At 37.3% G+C, this 27,550-nt stretch overlaps 5 protein-coding genes across 8 annotated transcripts in view; 2 read left to right on the forward strand and 3 right to left on the reverse strand.

Moving 5' to 3' along the window:
• Positions 1 to 201: 201 nt before the first annotated feature.
• Positions 202 to 4,314, reverse strand: LOC136024691 (nucleotide exchange factor SIL1-like). Its single transcript, XM_065700108.1, has 2 exons — positions 4,246 to 4,314; positions 202 to 744 (listed from the first exon to the last, which is right to left on the reverse strand). The coding sequence occupies exons 1-2, from the start codon at positions 4,312 to 4,314 to the stop codon at positions 202 to 204; spliced, it is 612 nt and encodes a 203-aa protein (XP_065556180.1).
• The window catches only part of LOC136024761 (nucleotide exchange factor SIL1-like), a 34,467-nt gene continuing 7,543 nt past the window's right edge, over positions 627 to 27,550 (reverse strand). Inside the window, exons 2-4 of one of the 4 annotated variants that reach the window (XR_010616902.1) lie at positions 23,344 to 24,272; positions 11,343 to 12,271; positions 627 to 744 (exon numbers count right to left, since the gene is read on the reverse strand). Coding sequence is in view for 1 of the 4 variants with exons in the window: in XM_065700212.1 (XP_065556284.1) it covers positions 24,245 to 24,272 (28 nt within the window). In the remaining 3 variants the exon portion in view is untranslated. Of the gene's footprint in view, positions 745 to 11,253; positions 12,272 to 23,254; positions 24,273 to 27,550 lie in introns of those variants that run through there. The other 3 variants (XR_010616901.1, XR_010616900.1, XM_065700212.1) reach the window with 3 other exon arrangements.
• On the forward strand, positions 7,616 to 8,062 carry LOC136024692 (S-phase kinase-associated protein 1-like). Its single transcript, XM_065700109.1, has one exon. It carries the CDS (start codon positions 7,616 to 7,618, stop codon positions 8,060 to 8,062), a length of 447 nt encoding a protein of 148 aa, XP_065556181.1.
• LOC136024693 (nucleotide exchange factor SIL1-like) lies at positions 11,498 to 16,301 on the reverse strand. Its single transcript, XM_065700110.1, has 2 exons — positions 16,233 to 16,301; positions 11,498 to 12,271 (listed from the first exon to the last, which is right to left on the reverse strand). Exons 1-2 carry the CDS (start codon positions 16,299 to 16,301, stop codon positions 11,498 to 11,500), a joined length of 843 nt encoding a protein of 280 aa, XP_065556182.1.
• Positions 19,611 to 20,057, forward strand: LOC136024694 (S-phase kinase-associated protein 1-like). The gene has a single exon (XM_065700111.1). It carries the CDS (start codon positions 19,611 to 19,613, stop codon positions 20,055 to 20,057), a length of 447 nt encoding a protein of 148 aa, XP_065556183.1.

Genomic DNA, 27,550 nt, shown 5'->3' on the forward strand with positions numbered 1-27,550 from the left:
TCTTTTTAAATAAGTATTTGCAATGTCACACCAATTATTTGCTAGAAGTTGACCTTTAATATTTGAAACATTATACTGCCTTAGTTTCTCTGAATACATCTCTACATTGTCTGTTTCATTCTGATTTTGGTAATATTGTAAGTTTTGTTTTGTCAGTTCGGGCTCTAAAACAAGGTCGTAAAGGAATACGATTATTTTCTTCTATAGCTTAGACAAGATCGGATCTCTTTGGCTGACAATGAGAGCAAATTCTGATAAAGCCTCTGATTCAACCAACTTCTTTTGGGCAATAGGGAACTGCAGACTCAAGACTGATAGTCCATAGAGACATTTGTTTTTCACCTCAACTGTGTCAGTTGCAATCAATCTGACTAATATTTCAATAATGTTTGTTTCATATGCCATTATTTGAGCTTTTATATTATTTTGCACGCAACTACCAAAAACATAGGCACAGTTTAAACGAATCTCCTCAAATGACGAATTAAGTCCAGGAATGATAACATCTCTCAGTCCACCCATTTTAAGGAAGTTTTGTCCGTTATCAATCTGATGGACGTAGTATTCTAAATCTACTAGAATTTGGACTTTTCTTTTATCATCCTTGGTTTGCATATATTCTTTATGCAATTCTGTTATTATTTCTGCTTCTGTTCTTACTCCAAAATCCAGTGTATCAAATTCTTTTTTTATCTCCTCATATGATCTTTGTCCTGCTAAATCTTTGGGATCAGATTCGGATTCCTAGAAAAAAGACCAGCAATAAATTAAAAGATTCAAAGTTAGAAAGAAACTAAAAACCAATAAAAGCAAAATGCCATACCTAACATAGCAGGATGAATAAATATCTGAAATGACAATTTCAATGTTAGATTAAGACTCTTATCAAGTGTTACATATAAAGTGCTGATTATCTTATTGTTATTTTATAAGTGCCATATAACAAGTGATATATATATATACCAAGTATATATCAATTACTCGAATCCTAATTATAATTTATCTTATTTATAACCTGTGGGGGGTGGTTTGATACAAAATGTAAATATCTATTGTTTTAAGTTGGTTTTCAGTAAATAGTAAAATTGAGTTTCGTCTAAGTTACAAATAATTAGCACATCTGATCAAACTGATCAGTATGATCGTGAGTTATAATTTTATATGTAGTTTTGTCATTTAGATGTGCATAAATTTTTGTGTCGTAATCTGTCGTATCCATGACAACCAAAGAATTACTTTTATCTGCTTTAGTTATAATAATGGACGCGTCTTTGCGGAGATTAGATAGAATTCTTAGGTCATGCAAATTATCTGGTTTTATATTGACAGGAGAATTAGCCTCTTTTTTGGCAAAAAACATGCTTATATTATTAACCAACAAAAATTCTTGGAATCTTGCAAATTTGAAAATCTTATTCCCAAGTCTTTAAGATTCAGATTACGCTTAAATACCCGAAAAGAAGAGCGATTTGCTCATACATTACAAATAAAAACATTAATTCACATTATCAAAGATAAAAAAAAAAAAATACATTATTTCCCCTGAAAGGAAATCTCTATAAGTTTTTATTCGAAAATTTGTCTTCTGCTGATTTTAACCAAGCTGTTGGATTGGAAACTTATTAAGTCATTTCCGCTTATCAAGGGAACGAATTATTAAACAAGAGCTAAGAGCTCATATGGTATGACCTCTAGCAAAATTCTAAGAACCAATAGATTGCTTTAAAAGGAAAATCAGAGGCATAATGCCGGTTGGGATTTAACATAAGAGCTCTGAGTCACGAGGTCCTTCTAAATATCAAAATTCATTAAGATCCGATCACCCACTCGTAAGTTAAAAATACGTCATTTTTTCTATCCCTTCAGCTCCCCAGAAGGTCGAATCGTGAAAACGAATTTATCAAGACAATCTGTACAGCTCCCTGACACGCCTACCAATTCTCATCGTCCTAGCACGTCCAGAAGCACCAAACTCACCAAAGCACTGAACCTCACCACCTAACTTCCCCAAAGAGAGCGGATAGAGTCCGGTTACGTCAATCCCGTATCTACGACATTTATAAGGGTTTTCCAGTTTCCTCCTCCAACTCCCCCCAATGTCAACAGATATGGTCGAGATTTGAAATAAGAGCTCTGAGACATGAGCTCCTTCTAAACATCAAATTTCATTAAGATCCGGTCACCTATTCTTAATTTAAAAATACCTAAATTTTTCTAATTTTTTCAAATTAACAACCCCCAGCTCCCCCAAAGGATCCGTACCAATTATGTCAATCTCGTATCTATAACTTGTGCTTATAATTCCTATCAAATTTCTTCCCAATCTCTCCACTCTAAGCGTTTTTCGAGATTTCTGGTTTCCAAGATTTCCGTGTCCCCCTCCAACCCTTTATGTCCCCAGATCCAATTTGAAATGAAAATGGAGCATCTGAGACATAAGATTCTTCTATATATCAAGTTTCATTAAGATCCGATCACCCATACGTAAGATACCTCGATTGTCACGTTTTCCAAGAATTCCGGTTTCCCCCTCCAACTCCCTTCAATGTCACCTGATCTGGTCAGAATTTAAATGAGAGTTCTAAAGCACAACATCCTTCTAGATATTATATTTCATTAAGATCTGATCACCCGTTCGTAAGTTACAAAAACCTTATTTTTCTAAATTTTTCCGAATTACTCCCCCCCCCCCCTTCAAGTCCACCAAAGAGAGCGGATCCGGTCTGTTTATGTCAGTCACCTATCTTGGACTTGTGCTTATTCTTTCCACCAAGTTTGATCCTGATCTCTCCGCTTTAAGCGTTTTCCAAGATCACCCCCCCCCCTAATGACACTCGATCCGGTCGGAATTTAAAATAAGAGATCTGAGTCTCGAGGTCCTTCTAAATACGAAATTTCATTAAGATACGATCACTCTTTCGTAAGTTAAAAATACCTCATTTTTTCTAATTTTTTAGAATTAACCCTCCCCCCAAGAGAGCAGATCCGTTCCAGCTATGTCAATCCTGTATCTACGACTTGTGCTTATTTTTCCCACCAAGTTTCATCCGGATCCCTTGTAAAGGCTCCTCTTCTCATCGTCTCTCTCTGCGTTCTCTTCTTTAGAACATTACGGTAGCGTTGGCCTACAGTATAGGGTTCGACCAGTGGAGGATATCTAGTATCTCTAACTCTCATAAAGTGTAATAAAAATGTTTATTTATACATATAATACAACGTTGAGGACAGAATCCGAATCTCGACTGACTCAGCTAATTTGCAACTCTAACTTATATTTTATAAAACACGGAACATGGTACAGGAAACTGACATCCCTAAATAATCAGTTTACTTAGAATTTGAAATATTAATAGTTTAACCAGAATATGAATATTTGACAAAAACACGGAAAATCCCACTTCCGCTTTTCCGCTTCCGCTGTTTACACCCTCCTCTCTAGGCATTTTCCAAGATTTTAGGTTCCACCCATTAAGATCCGATCACTCCTTCGTAAGTTAAAAATACCTCATTTTCTAATTTTTCAGAATTAACCCTAACCCCCCCCCCCCCAACTACCCAAAGAGAGCGGATCCGTTCCGGTTCTGTCAATCACGTATCTAGAACTTGTGCTTATTTTCCCACCAAGTTTCATCCCGATCCCTCCACTCTAAGCGTTTTCCAAGATTTTAGGTTCTCCCCTCAATCCCCCCAATGTCACCGGATCCAGTCAGGATTTAAAATAAGAGCTCTGAGACACGATATCCTTCCAAACTTCAAATTTCATTAATATCCGATCACTCCTTCGTAAGTTAAAAATACCTCATTTTTCTAATTTTGCAGAATTAACCCTCCCCCCAACTTCCTCAAACAGAGCAGATCCGTTCCGGTTATGTCAATGACGTATATATTTTCCCCACCAATCCTTTCGAACATCAAATTCCATTAAGATCCCATCACCCGTTCGTAAGTTAAAAATACTTCATTTTTTCCAAATTAACCGGCCCCCCATTCCTCCCCCCAGATGGTCAAATCGGGAAAACAACTATTTCTAATTTAATCTGGTCCGATCCCTGATACGCTTGCAAAATTTCATCGTCCTAGCTTACCAGAAAGTGCCTAAAGGAGCAAAACCGGGACAGACCGACAGAATTTGCGATCGCTATATGTCACTTGGTTAATACCCAGTGCCATAAAAATTGGAAAACCTACGAAATGAATCATCAATGAATAATAATAAAAAAATAATAATAAAAAGGCTAATTCTACCGCCAATATAAAACCAGATAACTTGCGTGACCTAAGAATTCTATCTAATCTTCGCAAAGACCCGTCCATTATTATAACTAAAGCAGAAAAATTATTATAATTAAAGCAGGACAACTTTGTCATGGATACGACAGATTTCAACACAAAAATTTATGCTCATCTAAATGACAAAACCACATATAAAACTATAACCCACGATCATACTGATCAGTTTGCTAACAAAATTATAAAAGAATTAAATGATTAAAACAAAATAGTAAAATTACTCCACAATTATATAGTAAAATTTTCCCCCGGGGCAGCATTTGTCCAAAATTTTATGGTCTACCAAAATTACATAAGCAAGGGATTCCCTTAAGGCCCATTGTAGCTTGTACGAAAGCCCCCGCCTCCAACATTGGAAAATGGTTATGTACAGCCTTCAAACGTTTGCTTTATTTCTCAAAAATCTTGTATATGTGATCCGGTTGATTTAATTGAAAAACTCAAAGGCGTAAATATTTCAGAAAATACAATTATCAGTAGCTTTGACATTGTGTCTATGTATACAAATATTAATGTAGCAGAATCCGAGAAATTATTAGAAAATAAATGAAAATTATGACTTAATAGAAGTTTCAGCAACAGAATTAGATTGCGACGTTTTAAAGACCTTGGTTAAACTTTGTAACAAGTACCCAATGTATTTCCAATTCCGTAATTCCTTCTACCAACAAACAAATGGCTTACCCATGGGTGCGCCTCTCTCTGGGTTACTGGCGAATATTTATGTAGAGCATATCGAAAATTGGGCATTAAATTCGTATTTTTTGAAACATATCTTTTGGGGACGTTACATGGATGACGTAATACCACTTTGGAACTATGGGGGAAATAACTTAGGGTTTTTTAGATCACCTTAATACATATGATAGGAATTTAAAGTTTACTTCAGAAATTGAAATGGCAAACAAAATCTCATTCCTAGATGTGCTAACTATTCGTAACTTGATGAACTCAATTTTACTATTTACAGAAAACCAACACAAAACAATAGATATTTACATTTTGAATCAAACCACTCATCACAAGTTAAAAGAGGTGTCGTAATATCTCTCGTCGATCGTGCCCTAAACATTTGTTCTGATTTCTACATCACAGCTGAACTAGACTTTATCAGGGAGATACTTTTTGGAAATGGGTATCCTCTTTTATTTATTAATAATACAATTAACCGTAGACTTAACAGACATCTCCCTATTGGAACCAAGCCCACCACCACTCAGAAGCGAGGTTGAAGTTGCCTTGAAGTCACTCAAATCGAATCAATCGCATGGACCAGATGAATTGCAAGCAGAACTCCTGAAAGTCAAAACAGAAGTCGTAACAGACCTCTGCCACAGAATTACCACAGCTGCCTGGCAGAAGGAATATTTCCCGAAAACGAGGTATTCCGCTACCATAATTCTACTGCACAAGAAAGGGTCCAAAGCCGAATGTGACAATTACCGTCCAATCAGCCTGACAATCCAACATGCCAAAGTGTTGACCAAGATACCACTGGACAGAATAAAAGTATTAACCAGCCACATCATCCCCAAGTGTCAGGCGGGTTTCCGAGCGAACTGCTCAACGATAGACCAGATTTTTGTCATCCGTCAAGAAATAGAAAAATACCTTGAATACGGTCAGGACCTCTATCAATTCTTCATTGACTTCAAACAAGCTTTCGACTTAATTTGGAGAGAGGGCCTTTGGCATATATTACTGTTTTACGGCGTCCCGTCAAGTATTGTATCACTCATTCGTAACATGTATGAGCTGTTCAGAGCCAAGTACAAACAGCTGAGGGAACTACCGAAGAATTCCAAACTTCTGTTGGTGTTTTGCAAGGATGCATCCTCTCACCTCACATGTTTAATCTCTTCCTCCATCGTGTAATGACGCATGTTGAAGCAACTAGTGGGACAATGATAGGAGGGATCGTAATCGACTAGCTGGCATACGAAGACGACATCGACATACTCACTGGATCCGTTGCTGAAGTCCAAACTAAAGCAGATAACATGGAAGTAGTTACAGGAACCATCAGAATGAAAATCAACAAGGATAAAACGAAAGCCATGCGCGTGTCAATAGCCCATCCCCACCAAAAATAAAGCTTGATAGAGCAGATATAGAATGCTTAGACAGCTTCATATATCTGGTGAGCCAGATCACAAGCGACAATAATCACTCAGTGGAAATCAAAAGACGCCTCACTCTGGGTAGCGCCAGCTTCAAAGCTTTGATGCCAATATGGAAGCAAAATTGAATCTCCGTGAAGCTAAAACTTGCACTAGTATGCTCCATCATCATTCCTATAGCTATGGACGGCTGTAAAACATGGACAGCGAGAGTAGATGACTCCAGGCGACTCGCCGCGTTTGAGACAAAGCTGTTGCGTCGAACCACTGGCATAATATGCGTAGATCGAGTCTCAAATGCTGACCTACTCAAAAGACTGCACTATACCACTACCATCCTGAACAGGGTCTGTGTCCATCTATTCAGGTGGCTTTGCCACGTCCAACACATGTGCAATGACCAACTACCGAAAATTGCCTTCGAAGGTCGCATCCACTGTTCTCGCCCTCCGAAGCGCTGGAAGGAGAACTTCTCTGACTGAGACCTCCCTGGTCTTCTCAGAATGGCACAAAACAGAGAGCTGTACATTCGTTCCAGAGACAAATACATTCGTTCGTGAGGAAAGTGGCCCCGAGACAACCACCAAGGCGGGGTGGGACTTAAGTCAGAAATCAGTAAAAACCACCCCGCTTTGCAAAAAAGCAAATCCAAAAAACCAAAACATACAGCCAAAAAAGTAATAATATTAATTTCTTCTCCTCAGTGTCATAGCAAGACTCGGAAACAAATTTTGACAAGAGAAAGAAAAAAATAATTTGTTTTGCAGCCCCCTTGTGACAGCCCAATCCTGAAATATCATTTCGACAGCCTAAAGAAGTTAGGATTTTAAATTTTCCTTCTTGTTATTACGAGATGAAGATTTTTGTCTCCCAGTTGTCTTTTATGGTAGTACGGACAGATTCCCTTGATAAACCTAAATTTAATTAAATACTATTTGGTGGTATGCGTCATTAATAAAATCTAACAAAGACTGCACAAAGTAACTAAAACCTTGTTTGCAAAACGAAAGGTATTAATAATGAAATTATTAAAAAAAATAAAAAAAGAACTTCATTTTCATATAAAAGATAATCAATGTCATCATAGTTTTATTAGAACCCTATATGACGTAGAAAAACGTTATATTATGACGCTACCTTTCATGACATTATTTATGACGTCTTCATTATTATATAAGGTGTACTAGCACTAAAGAGACTACAAAATGAGTAAGATAATCAAGCTTCAAACATCGGATGGGGAAATATTTGATGTTGATGTCGAGGTAGCAACATGTTCAGGTTTAATTAAAACCATGCTTGAAGTTCTTGGGATGGATGAAAGTGACAAAGAAATTGTATCTTTACCAAATGTAAGCTCAGCCATACTTAAAAAAGTTCTCGAGTGGACCAAATACCACAAAGACAATGCTCCACCCCCAGAGCTTGATGAGCCGACGGATATAAGTAGTCTTGAAATTTGTAGTTGGGATTATAACTTTCTTAAAGTCGACCAAGGAACGCTTTTTGAAATAATCTTAGCAGCTAATTATCTCGATATCAAAGGTCTTCTGGTCGTAACTTGCAAAACAGTAGCAAATATGATAAAAGGGAAATCACCTGAGAATATTAGGAAGACCTTTAACATAAAAAGTGGTTTTACACCTGCATAGGAAGAGAAGATGCGTAAAGAGAAAGAGCGGTGCGAGGTGCCACCGACATCTATAAGTGGAGCGAAAGCCGGTCCGAAATATCTACAACTATCAAGTATCTAACTCAAAAAGGAAGCAAGTAAGCCAAGATTTGTCCACTCTAATCGCAAACGTTGACCAACTTCCTGACAAAATCAACGAGCTGAAAACGCAAATAACTATGATGTTATACTCCTTACTGAGGTCTGTCCTAAGAACTTAAGAAACCCGCTCCTAGACTCACGTGTTAATCTTCAAGGTTACCAGACTATATCCAATCTATCATCCGGTTATTGCCGCTGTAGAACACTTGCATTAGTCAAATCCTCGTATGTTTTCACCCTATTGAGCATCCCAGTGGATGCCCTTACGCCCAAACTATATTTTTTGATATTTCAGTTCCACATAGTAAAAACCATCCAACTGTTGGAATCGGCTGTGTGTACAGAAGCCCATCATCACCTTCACACGACCAAACAGATGCAAAGCTAGCTGAGCTCATTCGGAAGATTGCAGACACCAATAAGGGTGACTTGTTAATTGCGGGCGACTTCAACCTGCCGACCATCCCCTGGAAAGACCAATTCCCCTAATGTCACCTCTGATACTGTGAATCCAATAAAGATATGATCCATGATGAACCTAAGCCAAATTGTCGACCAACTGACCCATTTCATGAACGGGCATCTTCCAAGCCTCCTAGACCTAATATTTCTTAGAAGACCAGAATCCCTTCTTTATACTAAGTACATGCCCCCCAATCGGGAAAAGTGACCATGTTACCATAGAAATAAAAACAACATTCCTCAAAGTAACTAAAGGATACTTCAAAAGAACCCTCATAGACTATGAGAGGATTAGAATGGATCTCAGCAACATCTCCAGGTATGATGTCCTAATCGGCTCTTTAGAACAACAATGGCAATGCTTCAAAGAATTACTGCTAAATAAAGCTGAACAGTACACTTCGGGCAAGCTCATCCCAAAACCACGAACACCACCAACAATGAAAAAAGACATTAAGAAGGAAATTAACCGAAAAAACAGACAAAGGAGGAAGTACAAAAAGCATCCATCCCCAGAAAATATAGAACAATTTTTAAAGAGGAGGAACAAACTTAAAAATTTAACAGGCGATTTATATACGAGCTTCGATTCTAAACTTGCAGACGAAGCTAAGACAAATCTAAAGAAATGTTGGCGATATGTCTCTAGCCAAGACCATAATAGACGAGGCATGTTTTCACCACTGAACTCGATGGTCCTTTACCCTCTTGACCTGTAAAATTCCCAATGGAAAGCATCACTCTATCGCTTACAGAGGTTCTCAGACACTTACAGAAATTAGATATTAACAAATCGCCAGGACCAGATAACTTACATCCCAGGCTATTAAAAGAAACTGCAGCTATCATAGCAGAACCGCTTAGGAGAATTTTCCAGATATCACTTACTTCTAGAGAGCTGCCAGCAGACTGGAAAATAGTCAACATTACACCAGCTTTCAAGAAAGGCAATCCTTCTAAGCCTGAAAACTATCAGCCTATTAGCCTGACCTCCGTTGTCGTCAAAATACTTGAGCGCATAGTCAATAAATTCCATCCTTTAAGCATTTGACAACCAACAAAATCTTGTCTCCCAATTAGAATGGCTTCCAGTCAGGGAAATCAATTGAAACAAACCTCTTGGAATCATACGAGGAAATCACAGACCTAATTGACCACCCAGTTGACCTAATTCTGCTGGACTTTGCTAAGGCCTTTGACAAGGTTCTTCACAGTCGTCTGCACTCCAAAATATCCACTATCGGCATCAATCAGGCTGTTGTAGACTGGCTGATGAATTTTCTTACAAATCGCAAGCAGAAAGTTCGCTCATTTGCTATAGACGGCCAACCAATCCATGACTCAATAACCCAATAGCAAACTACACGATCTACAAGCCTACCACCAAAGTAACAGTTATTTTTAGTCATTTATTTACTTTTTATCATGTTACTATATTCAATCCTTACGTTTGTTACCTCCAATAATTAGAGCTCTGCTTTCCGTTGAAGTGTAGTATCATTTTTCTGTTGTGATGACTTGAGTCAGTATAACATATGATTGTTTTAATCATGATTTACGATCCTTTCCCCTGGGTTGGGGGGGGGTGTCATCCCAGGAGGTATAGTAAGAGATCTTTCGAACAAAATTACTTCTTATAAATCTAGACCAGTATTGAAGAGGGGGCATTTAAAAAGAGCAAGGGGGGCTGGTTGCCCTCTAAATATTCCTCAGCAAACCATGATAATATCTACTCAATACCATCAGCCGTTCCTCGATAATCTGTTTTTATTGTGTTCAACATCCCTCTCAACCTTTCCTTAAGGTTTCACCTTAGCCCTAGCTTTTATTGAAAACGCAGGATCTCCAATAAAAATCTTACAAGTTAAAAATGGGCTAATTGTATAACTTACAGCCCTTGCTTAGGGGGCTTTGAGAGGATATGTCAACCCTGGAGGTATAGTCATTTGACTTTAGGGCTATCTTGAACGAAATGGCAATCTCAAAACTTTGATCAAATGTTATTGGGAAAAAAAATGACTGTGGGAGGGCGTTAATTGCCCTCCGATCACTTTTGACTCTCTAAAAGGGACCAGAACTTTAATTTTCAATCAAATGAAATGCATTTGAAGTTTATGCAACCACCTTTTCCCTACGAAATTACTCTAGGGAAAAATAATAAGAATACACTGAACCATTATGGCTCTTTTGATATTGGCAACGCTAGAGGTTTGCCTCTGATACTGAATGTTCTTTTATTGCTTTTAGCATTTAACACTAGAGCAGAGAGTATTAATACTTCAAGATAGCCAAAAAAAAACAAAAAAACAATACGACCAGCTAATAAAGCATGTAAGAACAGCATCAGAACAGCAAATAAAGTAAAAAATTTATAAAAAAAAATTATGGAAAACTATAATAAAATATAAACAATTATAGATAAAAGGGTATTCATTAAAAAATTTCGGAACGTATTTCAAAAAAAGGTAGGCTGCACAAAACAGCCAAACCAAATTGAGTAATGGTAATGGCTTTAAAAGAAAAGTCCCAAGATTTCACGGCCACATTCTCCCACTCAAAGTCTGTGTAAGTAACTACTACTCATACGGTTCTGTTTGCAAAATGATGTTAGCAAAAATACTATTTATTCAAACAAAGCTTAAAGCTCATCCCTTATTCGTATTTTAGACATTATAACAGAACAAAGAGAGGCTAACTTCTTAAAATAACCAGAATCATCATCATTTGCCAACAAATCATAGCTACGCCGAAACTGTTCAATTACAATTTTTGAATTAGTAAAATGATCTCTACAATTCTGACTGAATAAGCTGATAAAATACAAAGTCTTTTCCACTAGATCACGATCAAATTAACCAATAGTTATTGATTCTTCATAAACTCTTTTTAAATAAGTATTTGCAACGTAACACCAATTATTTGCTAGAAGTTGACCTTTAATATTTGAAACATTATACTGCCTTAGTTTCTCTGAATACATCTCTACATTGTCTGTTTCATTCTGATTTTGGTAATATTGTAAGTTTTGTTTTGTCAGTTCGGGCTCTAAAACAAGGTCGTAAAGGAATACGATTATTTTCTTCTGTAGCTTAGACAAGATCGGATCTCTTTGGCTGACAATGAGAGCAAATTCTGATAAAGCCCCTGATTCAACCAACTTCTTTTGGGCAATAGGGAACTGCAGACACAAGACTGATAGTCCATAGAGACATTTGTTTTTCACCTCAACTGTGTCAGTTGCAATCAATCTGACTAATATTTCAATAATCTTTGTTTCATAGGCCATTATTTGAGCTTTTATATTATTTTGCACACAATTACCAAAAACATAGGCACAGTTTAAACGAAAATCCTCAAATGATGAATTAAGTCCAGGAATGATAATATCTCTCAGTCCACCCATTTTAAGGAAGTTCAGTCCGTTATCAATCTGATGGACGTAGTATTCTAAATCTACTAGAATTTGGACTTTTCTTTTATCATCCTTGGTTTGCATATAGTCTTTATGCAATTCTGTTATTATTTCTGCTTCTGTTCTTACTCCAAAATCCAGTGTATCAAATTCTTTTTTTATCTCCTCATATGATCTTTGTCCTGCTAAATCTTTGGGATCAGATTCGGATTCCTAGAAAAAAGACCAGCAATAAATTAAAAGATTCAAAGTTAGAAAGAAACTAAAAACCAATAAAAGCAAAATGCCATACCTAACATAGCAGGATGAATAAATATCTGAAATGACAATTTCAATGTTAGATTAAGACTCTTATCAAGTGTTACATATAAAGTGCTGATTATCTTATTGTTATTTTATAAGTGCCATATAACAAGTGATATATATATACCAAGTATATATCAATTACTCAAATCCTTTTTATAATTTATCTTATTTATAACCTGTGGGGGGTGGTTTGATACAAAATGTAAATATCTATTGTTTTAAGTTGGTTTTCAGTAAATAGTAAAATTGAGTTCGTCTAAGTTGCGAATAATTAGCACATCTGATCAAACTGATCAGTAAGATCGTGAGTTATAATTTTATATGTAGTTTTGTCATTTAGATGTGCATAAATTTTTGTGTCGTAATCTGTCGTATCCATGACAACCAAAGAATTACTTTTATCTGCTTTAGTTATAATAATGGACGCGTCTTTGCGGAGATTAGATAGAATTCTTAGGTCATGCAAATTATCTGGTTTTATATTAACAGGAGAATTAGCCTCTTTTTTTGGCAAAAAAACATGCTTATATTATTAACCAACAAAAATTCTTGGAATCTTGCAAATTTGAAAATCTTATTCCCAAGTCTTTAAGATTCAGATTACGCTTAAATACCCGAAAAGAAGAGCGATTTGCTCATACATTACAAATAAAAACATTAATTCACATTATCAAAGATAAAAAAAAAATACATTATTTCCCCTGAAAGGAAATCTCTATAAGTTTTTATTCGAAAATTTGTCTTCTGCTGATTTTAACCAAGCTGTTGGATTGGAAACTTATTAAGTCATGATTTCCGCTTATCAAGGGAACGAATTATTAAACAAGATTTAAGAGCTCATATGGTACTTGTGACGAGGTTGGAAGAGCCAAGAGCTCATATGGTATGACCTCTAGCAAAATTCTAAGAACCAATAGATTGCTTTAAAAGGTAAATCAGAGGCATAATGCCGGTCGGGATTTAACATAAGAGCTCTGAGTCACGAGGTCCTTCTAAATATCAAAATTTATTAAGATCCGATCACCCACTCGTAAGTTAAAAATACGTCATTTTTTCTCTCCCTTCAGCTCCCCAGATGGTCGAATCGGGGAAAACGACTTTATCAAGACAATCTGTACAGCTCCCTGACACGCCTACCAATTCTCATCGTCCTAGCACGTCCAGAAGCACCAAACTCACCAAAGCACTGAACCCCACCACCTAACTTCCCCAAAGAGAGCGGATAGAGTCCGGTTACGTCAATCCCGTATCTACGACATTTATAAGGGTTTTCCAGTTTCCTCCTCCAACTCCCCCCAATGTCAACAGATATGGTCGAGATTTGAAATAAGAGCTCTGAGACATGAGCTCCTTCTAAACATCAAATTTCATTAAGATCCGGTCACCCGTTCTTAATTTAAAAATACCTAGATTTTTCTAATTTTTTCAAATTAACAACCCCCAGCTCCCCCAAAGGATCCGTACCAATTATGTCAATCTCGTATCTATAACTTGTGCTTATACTTCCTATCAAATTTCTTCCCAATCTCTCCACTCTAAGCGTTTTTCGAGATTTCTGGTTTCCAAGATTTCCGTTTCCCCCTCCAACCCTTTATGTCCCCAGATCCGATTTGAATTGAAAATGGAGCATCTGAGACATAAGATTCTTCTATATATCAAGTTTCATTAAGATCCGATCACCCATACGTAAGATACCTCGATTGTCACGTTTTCCAAGAATTCCGGTTTCCCCCTCCAACTCCCTTCAATGTCACCTGATCTGGTCAGAATTTAAATGAGAGTTCTAAAGCACAACATCCTTCTAGATATTATATTTCATTAAGATCTGATCACCCGTTCGTAAGTTACAAAAACCTTATTTTTTCTAAATTTTTCCGAATTACTCCCCCCCTTCAACTCCACCAAAGAGAGCGGATCCGGTCTGTTTATGTCAGTCACCTATCTTGGACTTGTGCTTATTCTTTCCACCAAGTTTGATCCTGATCTCTCCGCTTTAAGCGTTTTCCAAGATCAACCCCCCCCCCTCCTAATGACACTCGATCCGGTTGGAATTAGAAATAAGAGATCTGAGTCTCGAGTTCCTTCTAAATACGAAATTTCATTAAGATACGATCACTCTTTCGTAAGTTAAAAATACCTCATTTTTTCTAATTTTTTAGAATTGACCCTCCCCCCCAAGAGAGCAGATCCGTTCCAGCTATGTCAATCCTGTATCTACGACTTGTGCTTATTTTTCCCACCAAGTTTCATCCGGATCCCTTGTAAAGGCTCCTCTTCTCATCTTCTCTCTCTGCGTTCTCTTCTTTAGAACATTACGGTAGCGTTGGCCTACAGTATAGGGTTCGACCGGTAGAGGATATCTAGGATCTCTAACTCTCATAAAGTGTAATAAAAATGTTTATTTATAAATATAATACAACGTTGAGGACAGAATCCGAATCTCGACTGACTCGGCTAATTTGCAACTCTAACTTATATTTTATAAAACACGGAACATGGTACAGGAAACTGACATCCCTAAATAATCAGTTTACTTAGAATTTGAAATATTAATAGTTTAACCAGAATATGAATATTTGACAGAAACACAGAAAATCCCACTTCCGCTTTTCCGCTTCCGCTGTTTACACCCTCCTCTCTAGGCATTTTCCAAGATTTTAGGTTCCACCCCAAATTTCATTAAGATCCGATCACTCCTTCGTAAGTTAAAAATACCTCATTTTCTAATTTTTCAGAATTAACCCTAACCCCCCCCCCAACTACCCCAAAGAGAGCGGATCCGTTTCGGTTATGTCAATCACGAATCTAGAACTTGTGCTTATTTTTCCCACCACGTTTCACCCCGATCCCTCCACTCTAAGCGTTTTCCAAGATTTTAGGCTCTCCCCTCAATCCCCCTAATGTCACCGGATCCAGTCGGGATTTAAAATAAGAAATCTGAGACACGATATCCTTCCAAACTTCAAATTTCATTAATATCCGATCACTCCTTCGTAAGTTAAAAATACCTCATTTTCTAATTTTTCAGAATTAACCCTAACCCCCCCCCCCAACTACCCCAAAGAGAGCGGATCCGTTTCGGTTATGTCAATCACGAATCTAGAACTTGTGCTTATTTTTCCCACCACGTTTCACCCCGATCCCTCCACTCTAAGCGTTTTCCAAGATTTTAGGTTCTCCCCTCAATCCCCCTAATGTCACCGGATCCAGTCGGGATTTAAAATAAGAACTCTGAGACACGATATCCTTCCGAACTTTAAATTTCATTAAGATCCGATCACTCCTTCGTAATTTAACAATACCTTATTTTTCTAATTTTGCAGAATTAACCCTCCCCCCAACTTCCTCAAACAGAGCAGATCCGTTCCGGTTATGTCAATGACGTATATATTTTCCCCACCAATCCTTTCGAACATCAAATTCCATTAAGATCCCATCACCCGTTCGTCAGTTTAAAATACTTCATTTTTTCCAAATTAACCGGCCCCCCACTCCTCCCCCCAGATGGTCAAATCGGGAAAACAACTATTTCTAATTTAATCTGGTCCGATCCCTGATACGCCTGCAAAATTTCATCGTCCTAGCTTACCTGAAAGTGCCTAAAGGAGCAAAACCGGGACAGACCGACAGAATTTGCGATCGCTATATGTCACTTGGTTAATACCAAGTGCCATAAAAATTGGAAAACCTACGAAATGAATCATCAATGAATAACCCTCTTTTCTTCTGAAACAAGTTCCTGTGGCGGATTTGATTTCCTCTCTAGAGTCTTCTTTGTACAAATTTTATTCATCCATTTTCAACCCAGTCGAAGTTGGGGCTAGTCTTATTGACACCCTTTACAATAATAAAAAAAGGCTAATTCTACCGCCAATATAAAACCAGATAACTTGCCTGACCTAAGAATTCTATCTAATCTTCGCAAAGACCCGTCCATTATTATAACTAAAGCAGAAAAATTATTATAATTAAAGCAGGACAACTTTATCATGGATACGACAGATTTCAACCCAAAAATTTATGCTCATCTAAATGACAAAACCACATATAAAACTATAACCCACGATCATACTGATCAGTTTGCTAACAAAATTATAAAAGAATTAAATGATTAAAACAAAATAGTAAAATTACTCCACAATTATATAGTAAAATTTTCCCCCGGGGCAGCTTTTGTCCAAAATTTTATGGTCTACCAAAATTACATAAGCAAGGCATTCCTTTAAGGCCCATTGTAGCTTGTACGAAAGCCCCCGCCTCCAACATTGGAAAATGGTTATGTACAGCCTTCAAACGTTTGCTTTATTTCTCAAAAATCTTGTATATGTGATCCGGTTGATTTAATTGAAAAACTCAAAGGCGTAAATATTTCAGAAAATACAATTATCAGTAGCTTTGACATTGTGTCTATGTATACAAATATTAATGTAGCAGAATCCGAGAAATTATTAGAAAATAAATGAAAATTATGACTTAATAGAAGTTTCAGCAACAGAATTAGATTGCGACGTTTTAAAGACCTTGGTTAAACTTTGTAACAAGTACTCAATGTATTTCCAATTCCGTAATCCCTTCTACCAACAAACAAATGGCTTACCCATGGGTGCGCCTCTCTCTGGGTTACTGGCGAATATTTATGTAGAGCATATCGAAAATTGGGCATTAAATTCGTATTTTTTTAAACATATCTTTTGGGGACGTTACATGGATGACGTAATACCACTTTGGAACTATGGGGGAAATAACTTAGGGTTTTTTAGATCACCTTAATACATATGATAGGAATTTAAAGTTTACTTCAGAAATTGAAATGGCAAACAAAATCTCATTCCTAGATGTGCTAACTATACGTAGCTTGATAAACTCAATTTTACTATTTACAGAAAACCAACACAAAATAATAGATATTTACATTTTGAATCAAACCACTCATCACAAGTTAAAAGAGGTGTCGTAATATCTCTCGTCGATCATGCCCTAAAAATTTGTTCTGATTTCTACATCACAGCTGAACTAGACTTTATCAGGGAGATACTTTTTGGAAATGGGTATCCTCTTTTATTTATTAATAATACAATTAACCGTAGACTTAACAGACATCTCCCTATTGGAACCAAGCCCACCACCACTCAGAAGCGAGGTTGAAGTTGCCTTGAAGTCACTCAAATCAAATCAATCGCCTGGACCAGATGAATTGCAAGCAGAACTCCTGAAAGTCAAAACAGAAGTCGTAACAGACCTCTGCCACAGAATTACCACAGCTGCCTGGCAGAAGGAATATTTCCCGAAAACGAGGTATTCCGCTACCATAATTCTACTGCACAAGAAAGGGTCCAAAGCCGAATGTGAATATTACCGTCCAATCAGCCTGACAATCCAACATGCCAAAGTGTTGACCAAGATACCACTGGACAGAATAAAAGTATTAACCAGCCACATCATCCCTAAGTGTCAGGCGGGTTTCCGAGCGAACTGCTCAACGATAGACCAGATTTTTGTCATCCGTCAAGAAATAGAAAAATACCTTGAATACGGTCAGGACCTCTATCAATTCTTCATTGACTTCAAACAATCTTTCGACTTAATTTGGAGAGAGGGCCTTTGGCATATATTACTGTTTTACGGCGTCCCGTCAAGTATTGTATCATTCATTCGTAACATGTATGAGCTATTCAGAGCCAAGTACAAACAGCTGAGGGAACTACCGAAGAATTCCAAACTTCTGTTGGTGTTTTGCAAGGATGCATCCTCTCACCTCACATGTTTAATCTCTTCCTCCATCGTGTAATGACGCATGTTGAAGCAACTAGTGGGACAATGATAGGAGGGATCGTAATCGACAAGCTGGCATACGAAGACGACATCGACATACTCACTGGATCCGTTGCTGAAGTCCAAACTAAAGCAGATAACATGGAAGTAGTTACAGGAACCATCAGAATGAAAATCAACGAGGATAAAACGAAAGCCATGCGCGTGTCAATGTTCAATAGCCCATCCCCACCAAAAATGAAGCTTGATAGAGCAGATATAGAATGCTTAGACAGGTTCATATATCTGGTGAGCCAGATCACAAGCGACAATAATCACTCAGTGGAAATCAAAAGACGCCTCACTCTGGGTAGCGCCAGCTTCAAAGCTTTGATGCCAATATGGAAGCAAAATTGAATCTCCGTGAAGCTAAAACTTGCACTAGTATGCTCCATCATCATTCCTATAGCTATGGACGGCTGTAAAACATGGACAGCGAGAGTAGATGACTCCAGGCGACTCGCCGCGTTTGAGACAAAGCTGTTGCGTCGAACCACTGGCATAATATGCGTAGATCGAGTCTCAAATGCTGACCTACTCAAAAGACTGCACTATACCACTACCATCCTGAACAGGGTCCGTGTCCATCTATTCAGGTGGCTTTGCCACGTCCAGCACATGTGCAATGACCAACTACCGAAAATTGCCTTCGAAGGTCGCATCCACTGTTCTCGCCCTCCGAAGCGCTGGAAGGAGAACTTCTCTGACTGAGACCTCCCTGGTCTTCTCAGAATGGCACAAAACAGAGAGCAGTACATTCGTTCCAGAGACAAATACATTCGTTCGTGAGGAAAGTGGCCCCGAGACAACCACCAAGGCGGGGTGGGACTTAAGTCAGAAATCAGTAAAAACCACCCCGCTTTGCAAAAAAGCAAATCCAAAAAACCAAAACATACAGCCAAAAAAGTAATAATATTGATTTCTTCTCCTCAGTGTCATAGCAAGACTCGGAAACAAATTTTGACAAGAGAAAGAAGTAAATAATTTGTTTTGCAGCCCCCTTGTGACAGCCCAATCCAGAAATATCATTTCGACAGCCAAAACAAGTTAGGATTTTAAATTTTCCTTCTTGTTATTACGAGATGAAGATTTTTGTCTCCCAGTTGTCTTTTATGGTAGTACGGACAGATTCCCTTGATAAACCTAAATTTAATTAAATACTATTTGGTGGTATGCGTCATTAATAAAATCTAACAAAGACTGCACAAAGTAACTAAAACCTTGTTTGCAAAACGAAAGGGTATTAATAATGAAATAATTAAAAAAAATAAAAAAAGAACTTCATTTTCATATAAAAGATAATCAATGTCATCATAGTTTTATTAGAACCCTATATGACGTAGAAAAACGTTATATTATGACGCTACCTTTCATGACATTATTTATGACGTCTTCATTATTATATAAGGTGTACTAGCACTAAAGAGACTACAAAATGAGTAAGATAATCAAGCTTCAAACATCGGATGGGGAAATATTTGATGTTGATGTCGAGGTAGCAACATGTTCAGGTTTAATTAAAACCATGCTTGAAGTTCTTGGGATGGATGAAAATGACGAAGAAATTGTATCTTTACCAAATGTAAGCTCAGCCATACTTAAAAAAGTTCTCGAGTGGACCAAATACCACAAAGACGATGCGCCACCCCCAGAGGTTGATGAGCCGACGGATAAAAGTAGTCATGAAATTTGTAGTTGGGATTATAACTTTCTTAAAGTCGACCAAGGAACGCTTTTTGAAATAATCTTAGCAGCTAATTATCTCGATATCAAAGGTCTTCTGGTCGTAACTTGCAAAACAGTAGCAAATATGATAAAAGGAAAATCACTTGAGGATATTAGGAAGACCTTTAACATAAAAAATGGTTTTACACCTGCATAGGAAGAGAAGATGCGTAAAGAGAAAGAGCGGTGAGAGGTACCACCGACATCTATAAGCGGTGCGACAGCCGGTCCGAAATATCTACAACTATCAAGTATCTAACTCAAAAAGGAAGCAAGTAAGCCAAGATTTGTCCACTCTAATCGCAAACGTTGACCAGCTTCCTGACAAAATCAACGAGCTGAAAACGCAAATAACTATGATGTTATACTCCTTACTGAGGTCTGTCCTAAGAACTCAAGAAACCCGCTCCTAGACTCACGTGTTAATCTTCAAGGTTACCAGACTATATCCAATCTATCATCCGGTCATTGCCGCTGTGGAACACTTGCATTAGTCAAATCCTCGTATGTTTTCACCCTATTGAGCATCCCAGTGGATGCCCTTACGCCCAAACTATATTTTTTGATATTTCAGTTCCACAGAGTAAAAACCATCCCACTGTTAGAATCGGCTGTGTGTACAGAAGCCCATCATCACCTTCACACGACCAAACAGATGCAAAGCTAGCTGAGCTCATTCGGAAGATTGCAGACACCAATAAGGGTGACTTATTATTAATTGCGGGCGACTTCAACCTGCCGACCATCCCCTGGAAAGACCAATTCCCCTAATGTCACCTCTGATACTGTGAATCCAATAAAGATATGATCCATGATGAACCTAAGCCAAATTGTCGACCAACTGACCCATTTCATGAACGGGCATCTTCCAAGCCTCCTAGACCTAATATTTCTTAGAAGACCAGAATCCCTTCTTTATACTAAGTACATGCCCCCCAATCGGGAAAAGTGACCATGTTACCATAGAAATAAAAACAACATTCCTCAAAGTAACTAAAGGATACTTCAAAAGAACCTTCATAGACTATGAGAGGATTAGAATGGATCTCAGCAACATCTCCAGGTATGATGTCCTAATCGGCTCTTTAGAACAACAATGGCAATGCTTCAAAGAATTACTGCTAAATAAAGCTGAACAGTACACTTCGGGCAAGCTCATCCCAAAACCACGAACACCACCAACAATGAAAAAAGACATTAAGAAGGAAATTAACCGAAAAAACAGACAAAGGAGGAAGTACAAAAAGCATCCATCCCCAGAAAATATAGAACAATTTTTAAAGAGGAGGAACAAACTTAAAAATTTAACAGGCGATTTATATACGAGCTTCGATTCTAAACTTGCAGACGAAGCTAAGACAAATCTAAAGAAATGTTGGCGATATGTCTCTAGCCAAGACCATAATAGACGAGGCATGTTTTCACCACTGAACTCGATGGTCCTTTACCCTGTTGACCTGTAAAATTCCCAATGGAAAGCATCACTCTATCGCTTACAGAGGTTCTCAGACATTTATAGAAATTAGATATTAACAAATCGCCAGGACCAGATAACTTACATCCCAGGCTATTAAAAGAAACTGCAGCTATCATAGCAGAACCGCTTAGGAGAATTTTCCAGATATCACTTACTTCTAGAGAGCTGCCAGCAGACTGGAAAATAGTCAACATTACACCAGTTTTCAAGAAAGGTAATCGTTCTAAGCCTGAAAACTATCAGCCTATTAGCCTGACCTCCGTTGTCGTCAAAATACTTGAGCGCATAGTCAATAAATTCCATCCTTTAAGCATTTGACAACCAACAAAATCTTGTCTCCCAATTAGAATGGCTGCCAGTCAGGAAAATCAATTGAAACAAACCTCTTGGAATCATACGAGGAAATCACAGACCTAATTGACCACCCAGTTGACCTAATTCTGATGGACTTTGCTAAGGCCTTTGACAAGGTTCTTCACAGTCGTCTGCACTCCAAAATATCCACTATCGGCATCAATCAGGCTGTTGTAGACTGGCTGATGAATTTTCTTACAAATCGCAAGCAGAAAGTTCGCTCATTTGCTATAGACGGCCAACCAATCCATGACTCAATAACCCAATAGCAAACTACACGATCTACAAGCCTACCACCAAAGTAACAGTTATTTTTAGTCATTTATTTACTTTTTATCATGTTACTATATTCAATCCTTACGTTTGTTACCTCCAATAATTAGAGCTCTGCTTTCCGTTGAAGTGTAGTATCATTTTTCTGTTGTGATGACTTGAGTCAGTATAACATATGATTGTTTTAATCATGATTTACGATCCTTTCCCCTGGGTTGGGGGGGGGGGGTTGTCATCCCAGGAGGTATAGTTAAGAGATCTTTCGAACAAAATTACTTCTTATAAATCTAGACCAGTATTGAATAGGGGGCATTTAAAAAGAGCAAGGGGGGCTGGTTGCCCTCTAAATATTCCTCCGCAAACCATGATAATATCTACTCAATACCATCAGCCGTTCCTCGATAATCTGTTTTTATTGTGTTCAACATCCCTCTCAACCTTTCCTTAAGGTTTCACCTTAGCCCTAGCTTTTATTGAAAACCCAGGATCTCCAATAAAAATCTTACAAGTTAAAAATGGGCTAATTGTATAACTTACAGCCCTTGCTTAGGGGGCTTTGAGAGGATATGTCAACCCTGGAGGTATAGTCATTTGACTTTAGGGCTATCTTGAACGAAATGGCAATCTCAAAACTTTGATCAAATGTTATTGGAAAAAAATGACTGTGGGAGGGTGTTAATTGCCCTCCAATCACGTTTGACTCTCTAAAAGGGACCAGAACTTTAATTTTCAATCAAATGAAATGCATTTGAAGTTTATGCAACCACCTTTTCCCTACGAAATTACTCTAGGGAAAAATAATAAGAATACACTGAACCATTATGGCTCTTTTGATATTGGCAACGCTAGAGGTTTGCCTCTGATACTGAATGTTCTTTTATTGCTTTTAGCATTTAACACTAGAGCAGAGAGTATTAATACTTCAAGATAGCCACATACATAAATAAAAACAATACGACCAGCTAATAAAGCATGTAAGAACAGCATCAGAACAGCAAATAAAGTAAAAAATTTATAAAAAAAAATTATGGAAAACTATAATAAAATATAAACAATTATAGAAAAAAGAGTATTCATTAAAAAATTTCGGAACGTATTTCAATAAAAGGTAGGCTGCCCAAAACAGCCAAACCAAATTGAGTAATGGTAATGGCTTTAAAAGAAAAGTCCCAAGATTTCACGGCCACATTCTCCCACTCAAAGTCTGTGTAAGTAACTACTACTCATACGGTTCTGTTTGCAAAATGATGTTAGCAAAAATACTATTTATTCAAACAAAGCTTAAAGCTCATCCCTTATTCGTATTTTAGACATTATAACAGAACAAAGAGAGGCTAACTTCTTAAAATAACCAGAATCATCATCATTTGCCAACAAATCATAGCTACGCCGAAACTGTTCAATTACAATTTTTGAATTAGTAAAATGATCTCTACAATTCTGACTGAATAAGCTGATAAAATACAAAGTCTTTTCCACTAGATCATGATCAAATTCACCAGTAGTCATTGATTCTTCATAAACTCTTTTTAAATAAGTATTTGCAATGTCACACCAATTATTTGCTAGAAGTTGACCTTTAATATTTGAAACATTATACTGCCTTAGTTTCTCTGAATACATCTCTACATTGTCTGTTTCATTCTTATTTTGGTAATATTGTAAGTTTTGTTTTGTCAGTTCGGGCTCTAAAACAAGGTCGTAAAGGAATACGATTATTTTCTTCTATAGCTTAGACAAGATCGGATCTCTTTGGCTGACAATGAGAGCAAATTCTGATAAAGCCTCTGATTCAACCAACTTCTTTTGGGCAATAGGGAACTGCAGACTCAAGACTGATAGTCCATAGAGACATTTGTTTTTCACCTCAACTGTGTCAGTTGCAATCAATCTGACTAATATTTCAATAATGTTTGTTTCATATGCCATTATTTGAGCTTTTATATTATTTTGCACGCAACTACCAAAAACATAGGCACAGTTTAAACGAATCTCCTCAAATGACGAATTAAGTCCAGGAATGATAACATCTCTCAGTCCACCCATTTTAAGGAAGTTTTGTCCGTTATCAATCTGATGGACGTAGTATTCTAAATCTACTAGAATTTGGACTTTTCTTTTATCATCCTTGGTTTGCATATATTCTTTATGCAATTCTGTTATTATTTCTGCTTCTGTTCTTACTCCAAAATCCAGTGTATCAAATTCTTTTTTTATCTCCTCATATGATCTTTGTCCTGCTAAATCTTTGGGATCAGATTCGGATTCCTAGAAAAAAGACCAGCAATAAATAAAAGATTCAAAGTTAGAAAGAAACTAAAAACCAATAAAAGCAAAATGCCATACCTAACATAGCAGGATGAATAAATATCTGAAATGACAATTTCAATGTTAGATCAAGACTCTTATCAAGTGTTACATATAAAGTGCTGATTATCTTATTGTTATTTTATAAGTGCCATATAACAAGTGATATATATATATACCAAGTATATATCAATTACTCAAATCCTAATTATAATTTATCTTATTTATAACCTGTGGGGGGTGGTTTGATACAAAATGTAAATATCTATTGTTTTAAGTTGGTTTTCAGTAAATAGTAAAATTGAGTTCGTCTAAGTTGCGAATAATTAGCACATCTGATCAAACTGATCAGTATGATCGTGAGTTATAATTTTATATGTAGTTTTGTCATTTAGATGTGCATAAATTTTTGTGTCGTAATCTGTCGTATCCATGACAACCAAAGAATTACTTTTATCTGCTTTAGTTATAATAATGGACGCGTCTTTGCGGAGATTAGAAAGAATTCTTAGGTCATGCAAATTATCTGGTTTTATATTGACAGGAGAATTAGCCTCTTTTTTTGGCAAAAAAACATGCTTATATTATTAACCAACAAAAATTCTTGGAATCTTGCAAATTTGAAAATCTTATTCCCAAGTCTTTAAGATTCAGATTACGCTTAAATACCCGAAAAGAAGAGCGATTTGCTCATACATTACAAATAAAAACATTAATTCACATTATCAAAGATAAAAAACAAAAAAAAAATACATTATTTCCCCTGAAAGGAAATCTCTATAAGTTTTTATTCGAAAATTTGTCTTCTGCTGATTTTAACCAAGCTGTTGGATTGGAAACTTATTATGTCATGATTTCCGCTTATCAAGGGAACGAATTATTAAACAAGAGCTAAGAGCTCATATGGTACTTGTGACGAGGTTGGAAGAGCCAAGAGCTCATATGGTATGACCTCTAGCAAAATTCTAAGAACCAATAGATTGCTTTAAAAGGAAAATCAGAGGCATAATGCCGGTCGGGATTTAAAATAAGAGCTCTGAGTCACGAGGTCCTTCTAAATATCAAAATTTATTAAGATCCGATCACCCACTCGTAAGTTAAAAATACGTCATTTTTTCTCTCCCTTCAGCTCCCCAGATGGTCGAATCGGGGAAAACGACTTTATCAAGACAATCTGTACAGCTCCCTGACACGCCTACCAATTCTCATCGTCCTAGCACGTCCAGAAGCACCAAACTCACCAAAGCACTGAACCCCACCACCTAACTTCCCCAAAGAGAGCGGATAGAGTCCGGTTACGTCAATCCCGTATCTACGACATTTATAAGGGTTTTCCAGTTTCCTCCTCCAAATCCCCCCAATTTCAACAGATATGGTCGAGATTTGAAATAAGAGCTCTGAGACATGAGCTCCTTCTAAACATCAAATTTCATTAAGATCCGGTCACGTGTTCTTAATTTAAAAATACCTAGATTTTTCTAATTTTTTCAAATTAACAACCCCCAGCTCCCCCAAAGGATCCGTACCAATTATGTCAATCTCGTATCTATAACTTGTGCTTGTACTTCCAATCAAATTTCTTCCCAATCTCTCCACTCTAAGCGTTTTTCGAGATTTCTGGTTTCCAAGATTTCCGTTTCCCCCTCCAACCCTTTATGTCCCCAGATCCGATTTGAATTGAAAATGGAGCATCTGAGACATAAGATTCTTCTATATATCAAGTTTCATTAAGATCCGATCACCCATACGTAAGATACCTCGATTGTCACGTTTTCCAAGAATTCCGGTTTCCCCCTCCAACTCCCTTCAATGTCACCTGATCTGGTCAGAATTTAAATGAGAGTTCTAAAGCACAACATCCTTCTAGATATTATATTTCATTAAGATCTGATCACCCGTTCGTAAGTTACAAAAACCTCATTTTTTTTAAATTTTTCCGAATTACTCCCCCCCCCTTCAACTCCACCAAAGAGAGCGGATCCGGTCTGTTTATGTCAGTCACCTATCTTGGACTTGTGCTTATTCTTTCCACCAAGTTTGATCCTGATCTCTCCGCTTTAAGCGTTTTCCAAGATCAACCCCCCCTCCTAATGACACTCGATCCGGTCGGAATTTAAAATAAGAGATCTGAGTCTCGAGGTCCTTCTAAATACGAAATTTCATTAAGATACGATCACTCTTTCGTAAATTAAAAATACCTCATTTTTTCTAATTTTTTAGAATTAACCCTCCCCCCAAGAGAGCAGATCCGTTCCAGCTATGTCAATCCTGTATCTACGACTTGTGCTTATTTTTCCCACCAAGTTTCATCCGGATCCCTTGTAAAGGCTCCTCTTCTCATCTTCTCTCTCTGCGTTCTCTTCTTTAGAACATTACGGTAGCGTTGGCCTACAGTATAGGGTTCGACCGGTAGAGGATATCTAGTATCTCTAACTCTCATAAAGTGTAATAAAAATGTTTATTTATATATATAATACAACGTTGAGGACAGAATCCGAATCTCGACTGACTCGGCTAATTTGCAACTCTAACTTATATTTTATAAAACACTGAACATGGTACAGGAAACTGACATCCCTAAATAATCAGTTTACTTAGAATTTGAAATATTAATAGTTTAACCAGAATATGAATATTTGACAGAAACACGGAAAATCCCACTTCCGCTTCCGCTGTTTACACCCTCCTCTCTAGGCATTTTCCAAGATTTTAGGTTCCGCCCCAAATTTCATTAAGATCCGATCACTCGTTCGTAAGTTAAAAATACCTCATTTTCTAATTTTTCAGAATTAACCCTAACCCCCCCCCCCCAACTACCCCAAAGAGAGCGGATCCGTTCCGGTTATGTCAATCACGTATCTAGAACTTGTCCTTATTTTTCCCACCAAGTTTCATCCCGATCCCTCCACTCTAAGCGTTTTCCAAGATTTTAGGTTCTCCCCTCAATCCCCCCAATGTCACCGGATCCAATCAGGATTTAAAATAAGAGCTCTGAGACACGATATCCTTCCAAACTTCAAATTTCATTAATATCCGATCACTCCTTCGTAAGTTAAAAATACCTCATTTTTCTAATTTTGCAGAATTAACCCTCCCCCCAACTTCCTCAAACAGAGCAGATCCGTTCCGGTTATGTCTATGACGTATATATTTTCCCCACCAATCCTTTCGAACATCAAATTCCATTAAGATCCCATCACCCGTTCGTAAGTTAAAAATACTTCATTTTTTCCAAATTA

The sequence above is a fragment of the Artemia franciscana genome, chromosome 3 (assembly GCF_032884065.1).
Source record: "Artemia franciscana chromosome 3, ASM3288406v1, whole genome shotgun sequence".
Lineage (NCBI taxonomy): Eukaryota > Metazoa > Arthropoda > Branchiopoda > Anostraca > Artemiidae > Artemia > Artemia franciscana.